The sequence below is a fragment of the Pelophylax lessonae genome, assembly GCF_965119305.1.
Source record: "Pelophylax lessonae genome assembly, chromosome: 4".
In the NCBI taxonomy this organism is placed as follows: domain Eukaryota; kingdom Metazoa; phylum Chordata; class Amphibia; order Anura; family Ranidae; genus Pelophylax; species Pelophylax lessonae.
Genome location: NC_138771.1, coordinates 27918251 through 27935725, shown reverse-complemented (window position 1 = coordinate 27935725; position 17475 = coordinate 27918251). Strand labels below are relative to the sequence as shown.

At 41.9% G+C, this 17475-nt stretch overlaps 1 protein-coding gene across 7 annotated transcripts in view; it reads left to right on the top strand.

Annotated features, from left to right (window-relative positions):
• MEF2A (myocyte enhancer factor 2A) overlaps positions 1 to 17475 on the top strand; it is a 313252-nt gene that overhangs the window by 148103 nt on the left and 147674 nt on the right. For all 7 annotated transcript variants that reach the window (XM_082253055.1, XM_082253053.1, XM_082253051.1 and 4 more), the window contains exons 2-3: positions 541 to 735; positions 10849 to 11052. In XM_082253055.1, the coding sequence (XP_082109181.1) occupies positions 682 to 735; positions 10849 to 11052 (258 nt within the window). In that variant the 5' untranslated portion in view covers positions 541 to 681. The remainder of the gene's footprint in view (positions 1 to 540; positions 736 to 10848; positions 11053 to 17475) is intronic.

Here is a 17475-nt window from a genome sequence, read left to right as displayed (position 1 = left end):
AATTGGGGTGATCTGAGGGCTGAAGGTGCAGGAATTGGGGTGATCTGAGAGCTGAAGGTGCAGGAATTGGGGCTGATCTGAGAGCTGAAGGTGCAGGAATTGGGGTGATCTGAGGGCTGAAGGTGCTGGAATTGGGGTGATCTGAGGGCTGAAGGTGCAGGAATTGGGGCTGATCAGAGAGCTGAAGGTGAAGGAATTGGGGCTGATCTGAGCTGTGAATGTGTGGGAAATGGGACTGATCTAAGATCTACTGTGCGCTATTGATCAGTGGCATGCTTGTTGTCTAATGCTTGTACTTTGCAATGTAGATAGCACAGCGACCATTACTAGCCAGTCAAATTTCAGTTTACAGAAGTCAGTAAAAACTTAAGTTGGAACGGCTGCAGTTAGTCACTTTGCTGATTTTCTTCTGAAATAAGCGCAATATTGTTACAAAGTGCTCATTGTGACAGTTTCTGTTTATAATCCAAACAGATTCTTCATTATTATTTGTATATCTCCACTACTTGTTTGCTTAACATGTCCATGTTGTTCTTTCAGGTTTTTGGCCAAGAAATTAAAGCCTGGGGCTGCAAGGAAAAGCAATTACAGAAAGCTGCTGACCATGCGTTAGTATTCGAGAGACGGCCATTTTTGGATTGGAACATTTATTCTGGATTGTAAAAGGGAAAGGAAGTGACAATGGGGCGGAAGAAGATACAGATTACCCGGATAATGGATGAACGGAATAGACAGGTACTGAATGTAAAACACATTGCTGTGTGGATGTCTGCGGCTATGGTCAGAGTCTCTTCTCTTTTTTTTTCCCCCAGAATAGCTAGCTGGTTGCATGGATGTTAAACAATTAAAATTGGGAGAACACAGAAATCCTAAAGTTAGCAAAATGGACAGCTGAAATTTGACATTTGCAAGCTGTCAACTACCTGAATACACATGCTGCACACTCCGGGGCTGGGAGACTGCGTGAAGTCAGGCATTTTGGCAGGCCAGCAGCTGTAAGACTTCATATGACCTTTGACCCTATTGAGCAACCTCAGCTCCTGTATTCTTCATTTTTTTTTTTTTTTGCACAAGTTTCTTTTTATTGATATTCACATTTTTTAAAAACTGCTGACAGGCAGGGTTTTTATAACAGAAGAGACCCTATTGGTCTTATTAGACCCCTGATGTCATCTCTGCGCTCTGTTGAATTAGATTAGCGCTTTTTGCTACATGTAGATGTGATTGGGGAGCGGCAGCAGCCATAAATCTGTTTAAATGCCGGCACTGCCGCTGAAGAAATAGTTACATCGGTAGCAGCAAATTACTGGTTGCAAGTACAGTAAATCAGTGCTATCCAGAAACACTGCAAGTCTGCTAAAGTTAAAGTGGTTGTAAACTTCAACCACTGACTTGTACCTATAGGTACTGTAAATATCTCCTAAGGATGCACTGTGTAGGAGATATTTACTATACATGTAGCCGATCACCTCATCGGCGCATGCACTCTGAAGGAACGCCCATCCAGAGCGTTACTTCAGAATCCTGTGCTATTAATGGCGGCTCCCCCGTGCATGCGAGGGAGTGACGTCATCATGGCTCCAGGCCAGTCACACAGCCGGAATCCACAAACACGGAAGGAAGACGGGTGAAGATGGAAGCAGCCTCCAGCGATGACCGTGCATCGCTGGAATGTTTCGTTTTCAAGTAAGTTTCACATAATGTGCTAGTATGCGATGCAGGTCAGGCACCCAGCGGTTTAACGCGGTTTAAAGGCGCTTTAAAGTGGTTCTAAAGGCTTGAGGTTTTTTGCCTTAATGCATTCTATTCATTATGGTAAAAAAAACTTTTTTGCTGCAGGATCGCCCCCAGATTTCGTACCTAAGCTGATCTGATCCAGTAACGTGCACGAAAGCAGTGGCTCTCGCCCCTGTCTCCCTCCTCATTGGGCAGATTGATAGCAACGGAAGCCATTGGCTCCCTCTGCTGTCAGTTAAATGCTGTGATGAAGTGGGGGTAGAGCCGAGCCAATAGATTCAGTCAATGTGTCAATAGATGCAGACAGGGTAGTTTAGGATCGAGCAAGCACTAGTGCCCTCATGGAAAGCAGGTTTCCGTGTGGGCACCCGCTGAAGGGGAGGGGCCTGGAGCGCCAGTGGGGGACCCCAAAAGAAGAGGATCGGGGCTGCTCTGTGCAAAAGCATTGCACAGAGCAGGTAAGTATGAAAAGAAAAAAGGTTTAATATCAATTTAAAAAGTCCAAATCAATATGCAGCCATTGAAAAGTGTGTACACCCCATGGATATTGTTGACTTTACCAACATATTTGAACAAATATTAGATCCTCATTTAAACCGTGCCTACGTGAAAATGATGCTTGAATAAAAATGCAAGGACATTTTGCCTTTTCAATGTTATCTTACACAAAAATGTCAATAGTTCCAAAAACCAGACTGGAGGTCCCCTAATTTGGGTTTCACTCCCACTGCAGCTTAAATGCTGCTTCAAAGGTGCACCAAGTTAACTTTTAACAGACTTCCAATAAGGTTTGGGTTACTATGTGTCCCCTCCCTAATCCCTATACTTGCCTCTTATGAAATGCAAGGGTACTTGCACACTCAAACCATGCATGATACAGTGGGGGGAAATAAATATTTGATTCCATGCAGATTTTGTAAGTTTGCCCATTTAAAAAGAAATGAAGGGTCTATCATTTTTATCATAGGTGTATTTTAACCACTTGCCAACCGCTGCACGACTATTTACTGTGGCGGTCAGCCCCTCACAGGCAGAGCGACGTAGTACTACGTCGCTAGCCTGTGAGGGTCTAGGGAGCGAGCACGCGCCCCCGGAGGCGCGCTCCCGCATGGTCACGGACCCCCCCCGCGCGTGTGACCGGCGGACCCGATGTCACTCGGTGATCGTCGGTGCAGAGGGAGAAAGGCAGGCGGCTGATGTAAACAAGCCGCCTGTCATTCACCCCTGTGTAGGAATAGTGATCATACGGTTCTACTATGTAGGACCGTTGATCACTGTTCCTACACCTCAAGCCACAGCCAATCACAGTTAGAATCACGCCCCTAGGGACACAGGATAATCCCTCCCTCTCAAATAAAGTTAACCCCTTCACTGCCAATGTAATTTTACAGTAACAGTGCATATGTATAGCACTGATTACTGTAGAAAAAATGTTACTGGTAACCCCAAAAGTGTCAAAAATGTCAGTCAAGGGTCCGATCTGTCCGCCGCAATGTCGCAGTACCGCAAAATAAATCGCAGATCGCCGCCATTACGCGTTAAAAAAAAAATTACAAAAATGTTTCCCTTTGTTAGTAAACGCGATAACTTTTGCGCAAACCAATCAAAATACGCTTTTTGCGATTTTTTTTAAACAAACATATGTAGAATAAAACAAATTGGCCGAAAATTTAAAAAAATTTTGATTTTTACATTTTTTTTTTGGGGAATTTCATATAAAAAAATGTGAAAAATATTGTTATTTTTGCAAAATTTGTTTATAACGCATGATCAAAAAATCGCACAGGTGAACAAATACCACCAAAAGAAAGCTCTGTTTGTGGGAAAAAAAGGATGTCAAATTCGTTTAGGTACAGCGTCGCACGACCGCGCAATTGTCCGTTAATTTCACGCAGTGCCGAATCGCAAAATAGCCCTGGTCAGGAAGGGGGTAAAATCTTCCGGGGCTTAAGTGGTTAAATGATAGAGACAGAATATCATCAAAAAAATTCAGAAAAAACACGATACAAATGTTATAACTTGAGTTGTAGTTCAGTGAGTAAAATAAGTATTTGATCCCCAAGCAAAACATGACTTAGTACTTGGTTGAGAAACCCTTGTTGTCAAGCACAGAGGTAAGACATTTCTTGTAGTTGGTTACCAGGTTTGCAGACATCTCAGGAGGGATTTTGGCCACTCTTCTTTGCAGATCTTCTCTAAATCCTTAAGGTTTTTTGGCTGTTGCTTGGCAACTCGAAGTTTCAGCTCCCTCCATAAATTTTCTATAAGATAAGGTCTGGAGACTGGTTACGCAACTCCATGATCTTAATGTACTTCTTCTTGACCCACTCCTTTGTTGCCTGTGAGGTATGTTTTGGGTCATTGTCATTCTGCAAGACCCATCCATGACCCATCTTCAGTGTTATGGCTGAGGGAAGAAGGTTCTCATCCAAGGTTTTACAATTTACGGCCCCATTCATTGGCCCCTCAATGTGGCAAAGTCGGTCTGTACCTTTTAGCAGATAAATAGCCCCAAAGCCTAAAGTTTCCACCTCCATGCTTGGCTGTAGGGATGGTGTTCTTAGGGTCATAGTCAACCTTTTTCTTCCTCCAAACACGGCGAATCTCCCTGCTCAAGAAGGCACATGTACAGTCATGCCAATGAACATGTAAATGATTCAAAGAAGGATTTGCGAGAAAGTGCTGTGGTCAGATGAGACCAAAATTGAGCTCTTTGACGTTCCCTCGACTCGTCGTGTTTGGAGGAAGAAAAATGCTAACTATAAACCTAAAGAAAACCATCCCTACATTGAAGCACGAAGGTGGAAACCTGATGCTAAAATTACAGGCTGACTTTGTCACGTTGAGGGGTCAATGGACGGGGTCATGTATTGTAAAATCTTGGATGAGAACCTTCTTCCCTCAGCCAGATCACTGAAGATGGCTCGTGGATGGGTCTTCCAGCATGACAATGACCCAAAACATACCGCCAAGGCACAAAAGCGTGACTCGAGAGGGAGCAAATTAAGGTTATGGAGTGGCCTAGCCAGCCTCCAAACCGTAAGATTACAGAAAATTTATGGAGGGAGCTGGAACTTTAAGTTGTCAAGAGACAGCCAAGAAACCTAAAGGATTTAGAGAAGATCTGTAAAGAAGAGTGAACCAAAATCCCTCCTGAGATGTCTGCAAACCTGGTAACCAACTACAAGAAACGTCTTACCTCTGTGTTTGCCAAAAAGGGTTTCTCCACCAAGTACGAAGTCATGTTTTGCTTGAGGATCAAATACTTATTTTACTCACTGAACTGCAACTTCATTTATAACATTTGTATTATGTGTTTTTTTCTGGATTTGTGGTTGATATGCTGTCTCTATCATTTAAAATACACTTATGATAAATATTATAGACCCTATTTCTTTGGAAGTGGGCAAACGTACAAAATCTGCAGGGGATCAAATAATTACTTTTCCCCACTGTACCTTTAATGCACTTGCACCTTGATTTTGCCTATGTTTGCTATGATACATTGGGGTTGATTTACTAAAATTGGAGAGTGCAAAATCTGGATAGAAACCAATCAGGCTCCAGGTTTTATTGTCAAAGCTTAATTTAACAAATGGAAGTTAGTAGCTGATTGGCTACGATGCACGGCTGCACCAGATTTTGTACACTCCAATCTTAGTAAATCAACCCTGATGTGTTTTTTTTTTTCTTAAACAAATGTGTTCAATAAAAAAATGTACTGAACAGAAAAATTTCAGTGTAATGGTGTACTGTGGAAAAATTAAGTACACCTTTGGCCCCAGAAGCTGGCTTTGTCCCCTGGTGCAGAAATTGCTTCTTGGAGGCATTATGTATTACTTCCCACCAGTCTCAGATGCCAAAAATGTTACCACTCCTCCATGTGAAACTCCTTAATTTGCAAGATGTTTTGGGGATTTCCTTGCATTAATGCCTGTTTCACATAAACGTTTCAATGGGGTTCAAATTAGGGCTTCGACCTGCTCAGTCCATAACCCTCAATTTATTTTTTCTGAGTCTTTCCTTGCTGGATTTGGTGGATGTGCTTTGAAATCCTGATTAAGGATCAGTTTCCATTAAACCTAAACTTTTAGACATGCTATAGGGCGAGGGAGAGTTTATGTGGATTTTGCTTGTGTCAGCATTGGTTACACATAATACAATAGTAAAAGTATACAAAAATATATCCTTTAATAATACAAAATTCAAATAAATTAAAAACACGTGATCATAGTGGGAAACGCATGGCAGCTTTTGGGAGCTCATATGTATAATTTTGTGTGTATTTTAATTTTTATTAAAATTTTGTATTAACCACTTTGCGGCCGCATCATGATGATGCATGGTGGAAAAGTGGCTCTCCTGCGCCAAATTATGTACCTAGTATGTGATCCGACACCTCCGCGCAGGGGGCGCACTGCTTCTGCAGTAATTTGTCACAGCAGAAGCCGATTAGCAGGTGCCGGCCAATGGATGTCTGCCGGCATACACCAGTCATTGGGAAAACGGAGCTCTGCCTATGTAAACATGACCGAGCTCAGTTCTAACAGAGGGGAAGCAATAGATTTTCTGTCCCTGCATTCCTAGGGAATAAATTCGAGCACATTCCTTAGTAAAAGCAACACACAGTACACAAAAACACTGGCTAGGTACACAGTTAACCCTTTCATCGCCCTAGATGTTTCCCAGCCAGTGTCATTAGTACAGTAACTGAATATTTTTAGCACTGATCATTGTATTAGTGTCACTGGTTCCAACAAAGTGTCAAAAGTGTCAGTGTCACAATGTCTGCCGCAAAAGTCACTGATCACCGCCATTACTAGTATAAAAAAAAAAAAAAAAGAAAAAAGCATTCCAGTGTATATCCCATAGTTTGTAGGCGTTATAACCTTTGTGCAAACCAATCAATATACGCTTATTGGGAATTTTCTTTTTATACCAAAAATATGTAGCAGAATTCATATTGGCCTATATTTATGAAGAAATTAGGTTCTTTTTTTTTTTGTTTCATTGGATAAGTTTTATAGCAAAAAGTAAAAAAAAAAAATATATATATATATATATATATATATATATATATATATATATATAATATAATTATTTTTAATTTTTTTTTCAAAATCGTCAGGTTTTTTGTTTATAGAGCAAAAAAACCCAATGGTGATTAAATACCGCCAAAGGAAAGCTGTGTTTTGTGGGGGGAAAATGCATCAATTTTATTTGGGTACAACGTTGCATGACCGCACAACTGTTAGTTAAAGTAACACAGTGCCGTATCGCAAAAAATGGCCTGGTCATGAAGGTGGGTAACTCTTTCAGAGGTCAAGTTAATTTGATTATATTTTTGTATATTTTGGATTCTGGATTGTGTGTAATCTATGATGGTACCAACAAATTCCCCAAATACTCGTCCTCACCCTTTCACATTTTGGAATCGATAGGGTGAAAGTACCATTCTATTGTGCTGCACTCGTATTTAAATATAATTTTTTTGACGGATGGCCTCGCTTTCTAATCAAGCACACTTTAAAATGATGCAGAATCCATAGTTGATTTAATGAATGCAATGCTGCCCAGGAAATGAAACACAAAACAACCCCAAACCACAACATTTTCACCACTGTGCTTTACTGTTGGGATGAGATTGTTTCCAGAAATGCTGTCTTCAGTTTGCACAGAACTTGTCTACTGTTGCGGTAGTCGTTGCTTGTCCACTGAACATTGTTCCAAGAGGCCTGATCTTTTCCTATGTGTGCTAATGTTTATTGACATAAAAGGTGCCTTCCTGGCACACCTCCCATTGAGGTTCAATTCATGCAATTTCTTTCTGATTTGTAGATCAATGCACTGTGACACCAGCTCTTGCAGGAGTTACCTGCAGATCCCATGATGAAACTTTGGAGTTCTTTGAGATTTAATTTTGCATCAAATGGTCAACTCTTGGGCTGAATTTGCTGTACCGGCCAGTCTTGGACAAAAGAGCAGTTACTTGTGATCTATGCCACTTGTACATTATTTTCCTTACAATGGAAAGATTGATTTTTTAATAGATTGACAATCTTTTTAAATGCTTTGCCAGACTAGTAGGCATCCATTACTTTCTTTCTGAGGACCTTAAAGCGCTCTTTTGATCATGGTATGGCAGCACACATTGATAGCAAATGGAGCTTTTCCACTGCATGGAACCGAACGGTTCGGCTCGCTTTTGTGCTTTTCTACTGCTGGTACCGCATGGTATGGTGTAGGAACGGTTCGGTACGGTACGGCGGCGCTTTTCCACTGCATGGAACCGAACGGTACGGCTCTCAAAAACAGTACCACCTCGATTGTGGTTCCAAGAGGTACCATACCGGTACCATATCCCACAATCCTTTGCATGCAGTCACTACTAGCCACTGATTGGTCAGAGAATCCCACCCACCCCGTTGTTATCCCACCCACTTAACTTTAGTACTACTTTAGTGGAAAAGCAAACCATACCGTACCAAACCGTTCCAACACCGTACCATGCGGTACCAGCAGTGGAAAAGCAAACTGGGCCGAGTAGAGCCGAGTAGAGCCGAGCCGGTACTTGCAGTGGAAAAGTGCCAAAAGAGAACCTCGGACCCTAAAATATCTGAGGTTTAAGTAATATCTACCTTAATAATCCCCAAGGAAGTTTGACAAATATGTAGTCCTCAATGTAGGGGTATGCTTACTTTTTTTACATGATAAATCTACATTTTGATTGAGCGAATGAATACATTGTGTCCATTTTAATGCGTTAATTATTCAATTATATCATCGTTTTCTGTAGGCACTGTTTGCCTGTTCAAATATGTGAACACATTTTCCATGGGAGTGTACGTACTTTTTAACATTATTGTATCCCTAATCTGAATTTATAGAACCACTTTTGGCAGAAGACCTCTGACCCATAACTCCCTCGCAATCCCAGCTCCCATATTTTGCAGTTTTTGCATAAATTTATTTTTTATTGAAGTAAAATTTAAAAAAAAACTGCTGACACGCAAGGGTTTTTATAACATAATTGAAATAGACAAACACCTAAATCTTCAAAATAGGTAGAAAGAGAGCTATTGTAAGCCGTCTACAAAGGCAGCAGGTGACTCTGCCCACCAGACTAGAACATTTAAGGCATTTTACACATTCAATTGTGTTTACTAGATATTTGTTTAGTGATAGTCCCTGTGTTTGCCTTACCTTGTAATAATGTCACATATTGTGGCTGCAATTTGTGGTGTCATGGCTGATCGATTCCTCTGTGTCCATGTATTCATTCACCTAGCTTGTTCTTAGGGTCAGGCAACTTCTTGTTTTGGGTCATACAGCGTCCAGTGCATGTCTTGCCATTTCCTCTTTGTTGCATTCTAAATATGGGAAAGCTAATGTGATGAAACACATCTCTGATGTTATCTATTAATTGTGGGATATGTAGTTTTTTATTCGTAAAAAAAGAAGACAGGGCTAATTGAAAGAACATTGAATTTCAAGAGCACTAACTTTTTTAAACTGCCAACCATATTTCAAGACATCAAATGAGAAGAAATTCTAGACACAAATAACATGGAGGAAAAGGGGGAGTGCTTTAAGAATATATTAAGGGCATCAGCCTGTGTATTTCAATGGGCAACACGTATAAAAGAACTAAAGCCGAACCTGGATGGCTAAATTCAAGTGTAAAAGGCTTATTAAAGACAAAAAAATATATAAGGCCAAGGGGACACCGTTAGCATTCCAACACTACAAGGAATAAAATAAGAAATGTAAGAGCGCAATCAGGGCAACAAAAATAGACCATAAAAGAGACCTAGTGGAAAAAAGCAAAAATAAATCCAAAACCTTTTTTTTTTTTTTTTTAATATATTAATAGCCAGAGTATATTGGCCCCAGAAAAGATAGTCGGGGACATTTGCATACAAGTGACAGGGAGAAGGCAATGGTGTTAAATACATTCTCCTCCTCGATATTTAATAAGGAAGAAGAGGGGTATAATGGACAAGATAGTGGCAGGAACAGAGCACGGAATGTGCTTGTATGGCAAGCTTTGAAAGCCAGTGTTCAAAAAAGACTGGAAAAACTTAAATGTGAATAAATCACCAGGACCAGATGGCTTACACCCGAGAGTTCTCAAAGAACTTAGCCGTGTCATTGCTAAATCATTTTTCCTAATCTATGGGACTGCTTACTTACCAGAACCATTATCTGAATTGTCCTAGTCTTTGACAGCTGAATACCAGTCTTAAAGCTAAACTGTATCTGTGCCCCCACAAACTGAAAACGCTATTTGATTCATTATTAATCAAATGAAACTTGCCCATATATATACATGCCTCTATGCTTTCTTTAGTTAAGAAATAATTTCGAAAAACAACCCCCCCCCCCCCCTACATTTATAGCCATGGCCATCTTGAGTAAAGGCAAATTATTCATGTAGCATTTTCCTTCCTTGGAATCCATCTGCCCTTAGCTCAGGCATGTATGCAGGAGGGTGTGCTTAGCTGAGAAAGCCTCTCCTCCAAATGAAAGGAAAAAATATGTTCATGAGGACACCTGGGGTGTATGACATCATTTTGGCCTAGGCAATAAACCAGGAAGCAACTGAAGAAATGTAAAACAAGTAAATATAATGTATCTTCCTATCTATTTACTAAGGAATAAAAATAGTTCATGTTGATTGAGAGAGCTTAGTTCTGATTTAACAGCAGTGACCTAATGCAATATATTTTGTAAAGGAAGGAAAATTTTACTGTGACTAGGAATGGGCCTTCTTTTAAAAAATCGAATGCATGAGGCCAGTTCTGTTAAAATTGGGGGAGTGACGCTCACTGTTAAATTAAAATTGGTGCTCAGTTGGCATAACTGTATCAGGGTATCACACTATAATATGTTATATATTATAGGTTTGTATATGTATACTGGTACCTGTAGTGTTTTTGTATCACTGACCTCCTCTGTGTTTATCATTCAGAAATCACTTTACTAACACGCAGATAGTCAATCAGTTTTTCAATGGAAAACTGCCATTGTTGTTTGCCCCATATTAAAACAATGCACTCATTTAGAAGCGTATATTTCGGGAGAATAATATAACTTTCTTTTCCCACACAGGTTACTTTCACCAAGCGGAAATTTGGGTTAATGAAAAAAGCCTACGAGTTAAGCGTACTCTGCGACTGTGAAATTGCACTGATTATTTTCAATGGCTCTAACAAACTGTTTCAGTATGCGAGCACCGACATGGACAAAGTCCTTCTAAAGTATACAGAGTACAATGAACCACACGAGAGCAGAACCAACTCCGACATTGTGGAGGTAACTGTCCTCTTCTTCTACTTGTGTTAATGAACAGACATAAATATAAGGTGTCTGAGGGGGTGATTGGGAACTACTGTGGTTGTTTTGTGGAATAATAAGTGAACTTTAGAAAAGTTCTACATTTTCTTACTTGATACAGCAAAGCAAGCCATAATAGCGGTCTGTAGTTCTTCAAAAAATAAAAAATTCAGTCTAAAGACAAATGTGGCAAAAAAACATCAGAGAATATTTTGTTTGGCGAGGTGGGAGAAGAGTCAAGGTCATGGTTTAACCGCTCAAAACTGAGTAGCCATCTATACAACCAGTTATTTTATCAATGTGTTTCCATAAATGATTTAGAGTTTATCTCTTCAAAAAACAACGACCTTCTAAAATCTTCAGGCATGATGATCATAGCAGCGATCATATGTAGCATCGTTCTATTCATCATAAACTTGCAGATGCTCAACTGGGGCACATGATCGATTTGTGCCTCATGTACATTGGGTGTTTAGCCCCGATGCATACTACACAAAGCAGTCTGTGTTTTGGGTATTCGTCCTTGGGTGTATACCGCCCTAGACGCAAGTACCTCTAGGTCAGTGATGGCGAATCTTGGCACCCCAGATGTTTTGCAACTACCTTTCCCATGATGCTTAACTACACTGCAGAGTGCATAAGCATCATGGGAAATGTAGTTCCAAAACATCTGGGGTGCCAAGGTTTGCCATCACTGCTCTAGGTGTACTGCCCTCCCCCATCAGTTGCAGCAGCTGTTAGCCTCTCATAGTGTTTGATTGGTGGTGGCAACAGGGCTAAATGTGCACCTGTGCCCTCTGTCTGCCACTAAACATCGTAGCCCTATGTATCAGGGCTAAGCTCATAGTGTGTATAAGGCCCATATTGGCCTTGTGATTATTAATGTTTAAAGTGGTCCTAAAGGTAAAAGTTTTTTTTACCTAAATGTACTAAGGTAAAAAACTTTCTCTGTTATCTCCCCCCTCAGCCCCACCCCAGCCCCCTTTATACTTACCTGAGCCCAATCTCGATCTAACTAACACGGTGCACAAGAGCAGCAGCTCTCTCTCTCTCTTGTCACTGGCCATGGAGGCAACAGTGGGAGCCATTGGCTCTTGCTGCTGTCAATCACAGCCAGTAAAGGAGGGGGGGGGAGCCTGCACTAGTGCCCTCATATCAAGCGACTTGGTATGGGGGGGGGAGGGCACACTCAGCAGGAGGGAGGAGCCCGAAGCATCGGTGGAGGACCCAAGAGGAGGGTTCAGGCTGCTTTGTGCAAAACCATTGCACAGAGCAGGTAAATAGAACATTGTTTTGTTTTTTGTTTTGTTTTTAAATTATGCTTTAGAACCAAATTTAAGGTTTTTTTTTTCCTGGGTCTTTGTTTTTTTTTTTTTTTTTTGCCCTGTAGATTTGATTTATGGAGCCCATAAAATGGTCTATTTTATCTTTTTATGGTTTCATAGGGTGACTAAAATAATGCAGATGTTCTAATAAACATGCTATCTTTGATCTGATTCCTGTACATTTTAACATGGCATTGCTTTTAAATCCTAAAAGCTTTGACCAATAGAATGTTTCCTCTAAAGCGTGTAAAATCCTGGTAAATTTATGTTCTTTGGATTTTAACTGTAGTATTCATGTTAGAGGGGAGTGTCACTCGTTTCTCAGATTTTTACATTTCATTGTTACATTTCTGAGATCATAGTTAAAATATTCTGAAATAAAGGTGGTCATTTCATTTAGGCTTCTTTCACACGGTCCGCCTCCGCAGGCGGATCCGTGTTGCTCAGCGGGGATCGATCCGCGATCCCCGCTGAGCCGGGCGGATGACAGCTCCGTCTCCGCTTGCAGAGCGGAGAGGGAGGTGTCTCAGCACCCGCTGCCCTCTATGGGGGATCGGAGGAGAGCGGACCGCTTGTCCGCTCTCATCAGATCCGCTCCGCTCCGATTACTGAACGGATGGAAAAATAGGGTTTCCATCCGTCCAGATTTCTGCACAGGATCGGATGCGGAGGGCAGCGGGTGTCAGCGGAGGTCACCTCCGCTGACACCCGCTGCCCCATAGAGCTGCATGGAGGATCCGATCAGATCCGCCTAAAAAACTGACAGGCGGATCTGATCGGACCGCCCGTGTGAAAGAGCCCTTAGAGGATAAGTTCACCTTTGGAAACTTGTTACATTTTCCCCCTTTTTTTTTCGGGTGGAACACGTAACATGTTCCCACTGCTGCCCGATTACTCTCAATCCTCCCTCTCGGCTCTCAACACCTCTCCTACATGCCCCTATTACACTTACCACTGCTCCAGCATCCCCCTCTGCATTAGCTGTCCCTGCACCGATGCATGCCTACCGCCATTTTATGCTGTGCTTTGCACCATTGTAGTGACACACCCTACCATATTCAGTGAACAGGCACACCTTTACTAGTTCATATGTAAAACCATATAAAAAAAAGTTTCCCTTTCTGTTTTCCTTAGACCGCCTTGGGTACATAGGGTGCCACGTATCTCTCCTCATTTGAATGTGTCATATTTTACTATACATATAAATCTGCAAAGGAATGTTCTGGTCATATACCTTTTTATGGTTTCATAGTAATATTGAACTGAAATACCTTTACAATTCCCATACCACACATACCCAAGTCTTTTAAGATTTATTAAATTCACCTGCAATGGTGCTATAAAGTTAGACTGGTGGAGAGATAGGCGTGCCTAGGACTGGTTTTCTTCTAAAAGGTAAATCCATAATTCCATTTTTGTCTCTGGGCCATCTACCCCCACCACCTAAACTGGTGTTTTTTTATCGACACCATCTTTTCCCAAGAGTATCTTAAAACAATACCAGCATCTGTTATATCTGATGTTACCCCTAGGCTTATGGAGCTTTTCCACTGCATGGTATCACATGGTACGGGTTAGAATGGTTTGGTTTGGTACGGTTTAGTACAGCAGCGATTTTCCACTACATGGTACGGCGTCGGTACGGCTCACTTAAACAGTACCACCTCGGTTGGGGTTCCAAGCAGGCCGTACCGATACCATATCCCACAATCCTTTGCATGCTGCATTGATTGTTTGTCACTACTAGCCACTGATTGGTCAGAGAATCGTTGTAATCCCACCCACTTAGTACTAAGTACTACAACAGTGGAAAAGCAAACCGAGCCGAGTAGAGCCTATACAGTGCTGAAAGGTGCCGACTCGTACCATGCAGTGGAAAAGCAAACTGAGCCGAGCTGGGCCAAGCAGTGCTGAGTGGAGCTGAGCTGGTACTTGCAGTGGAAAAGGGCCATTAGATGGTAGTTCGTTACGAGGAAACATTTTGAACACTAACCATTGCCTATCATTGGAGCCACTGACCGGCAGACATATGTCTTTACACTAAGTGTGTTAAGTGTGGAGAACGCAAACTGCTCTGGTGTAACAGTAAGCTAACAAAGACTTGTGAACGCTGCTAGATTTACATCACAGGGAATCGCAAAAATCTGATTTTTACAGGTACTTTTAAAAGAGAAGTATGGGTTTGCAGTTTTTTCTTTTTTTAAAATCATATTTACCTAGGTGGATGCAGCATCAGACCCCCACTGTCTCTAAGGGTGAGAACTGAGCAATCAAACACCACTGATCGCTCAATTCTCCTTACCGCTCTGAGCAGAGATCTGGTGACTTTTAGTCACCGCTTTATGCTCTGCCCCCCGCACTCACTGGAGCTCTGGGCTGTGGAGCAGTGCTTTATCTTAGCCTAGGGCAGCACTTTGCAGGGGGGGCAGCAAAAAAGCTGCACTCCGCACAAAAAAATACCAGCATTTTTCTGGCTCCCACACAAAAAGGGTCCCTGCCAGCTTGTGCTGCACTTTTAGTATAGTGCCAGTACTATGGGGTGAATTGGGCTGGAGGGCAGGGTCCAGGAGGCAAATCAGTCTAGCATCCCCGTAAAGCGGTCACACTGCTACCTGCCGGTATGATAATACCGGCCGGTGAGGATATTCGGACAGACCTCAGGCCGCCAACCACACTTAATACAACTGGACCGACGGCCGCCAATGCTAATAAGTGTGGCACTGCAGCCTAATGCTCCGCCTCCCCTCCTCCGCCCCCAGGTATGGCAGGCATCGTGTCAATAATATGATTTCATTTCTTTAAACATCCTTGAGCGAGAATATTGAATTGCATCATATACAATGTAATTGTATATCATGGCAAGAATATTTTGGACCTGCTCACTTCATACGTGCTATCCCAATATGTCACTGGATTACTAAGATTACTCCAATCTTATAAGATATTTGGACTTGTGTTTGCTGCCACTGATTATTTCACTTATTTGTATAATGACTATGGACTTCCTAGTCATTTTTCAAATAAGTGACCTAATCCTATGATTACAATCAGTGGCAGCAAAAGTCCAAATATCTTAAAAGAACTGATGGGGCTGCACTGATAAGCTGAAATGATTGGCACTGATATGCTGCACTGATGGGCGCTAATAGGCTGCTCTGATGGGCACTTATGAGTTGCCAATGGTGGGTACTGATAAACTGCACTGATGGGCACTAAGGCTGCACTGATAAGGCAGCACTGATATGCTGCACTGATGGGCACTGATGAGGCTGCACTGATGGGCACGAGGCGGCACTGATCAGCTTCACTGATGGGGCGGCACTGATCTGGTGCCCTGATTTACAGGAAGGGGTGGGTCATATTTAGGGGGTGCACAAGTTTAGTCAGGCCTAGGGCAGCACAAAACCTAAATACTCCACTGCTATGGAGGGGCGGATTGCTGAGAGGCTGAGTCGGGCGCCGGTCAAGGCTCTTGGGTGGATCCCGACCATATGGTCACAATCTTTCCCCAGCCAGGACCGACTCTGTGACATCACCAGATAGCAGGCTTCAGCAAAACTAACTGCACTCCTAAGTACAGCCAAATTCGCTTTGGCTGTACCTCTGTTTAATGCTGGCTATACACATTTACAGTCTCCTTTTAGATTTACCAAAGCGCTGTAATATGAATTTTTGTTTTCATTCAGGCAGGCCTTTGCACTACATAACAAATAAAGAAAATTTTCAGCGCAGAATCCACACTAAATTAATAAACGCAGCCAAACACTAAAAGGTCAAACCAAAATTGAATATCACATGAAAGCAGTGCAGCGCATGACATAGAATATAAACTAATCATGAGTGTTAAAGTCCATAAATGACACAGAGATGCAGCCTTTTGTGGAAAGAGGTGAATCAAACTTCCATGCAATGATGTGAAGAAACAGCCCGTCCACCAAGGCAAACACTGCCTCTCACCTCAATTACTCGACCCTATAAAGGATCACACAGCTTGACTACAGATCCAAAACGATCCACTCTCAGAAGATATTCCCAAAGAGAGGAAGGATCTCCAAGTGGCTCCATGAGGATATAAGGAGAGAAAACAGATTTAATGCTCTCTGTTTATTCAAGTTGATTTTATGAGAAAGAAAAGGTACTCCCAAATAAAGCACTGTCCCAGTACATACGGAGAACATTTGTAAAAGCAGAGTGATGGCCGCGGGTGACGTCAGAACTCCTCCCCCCTTGCACTACATAGCTGATTGTACAATCTCCTTTAGATCTACTGTCAATTTGTAAAGGGTATGGTCATCCCTACTGTCACAGGGGCTAACCACCTAGTATTGCCATGGCTGGCATCCCATGCAGAAGCTGGGCCTAACGCTACCTCCAAAAAAATCACCATTTAGAAAGAGCTGAATTCCTCTATAGACTATATAGACCATGGCTAGGGTGGCATGATTGTCGGGTAATGTGCTAAGCTTCGTAGGCCTCTTGAAACATATAGTATGCTACATACTTATTCTTATAGACCTACACAGCCCTGTCCGCTATACCTAATCACCTAGAATTGCAGTCGTTCCCTGGTTATTCCTGCTCTCATCCTTTTGTGCACCAAGATAGGGTGTGTTCAGATGCATTCATTCATCTTGCAGTTTTGGCAGTCCTGTTTTTCTATACAATAACTAATGTTTAATACAGCACAGAGCATACACAGAACATACAGCAGAGAACATAGACAGACCATTAAGTACAAATAGCATAGATAGTAGAAAATGCAGATATTGCAGACCAAGAAAAGCAAAGCACACAACAAGTCACTCACTGTCGTCTTTTATCTCTTGGACATTGTAGCTTGATCTCCTCCTTTCCAGGGTTCCAGACTTTTTCACCTATCTTTTATCAGGGTACCTTTTTTTTTCTCTTTGCAGCATAAGATAAACTTAAAAGTGCTCAGAGAGAATGGGACTCCGATAAGTTGACCTGTGACCTTAAGGATGAGCTTCATAGATGATCTATTTTACATATTTGCTGTACATTGGGCAAGCTTGGTTGATTACAAGCACGTGGTGGCACCCTTTAAAAGTATGCAAAA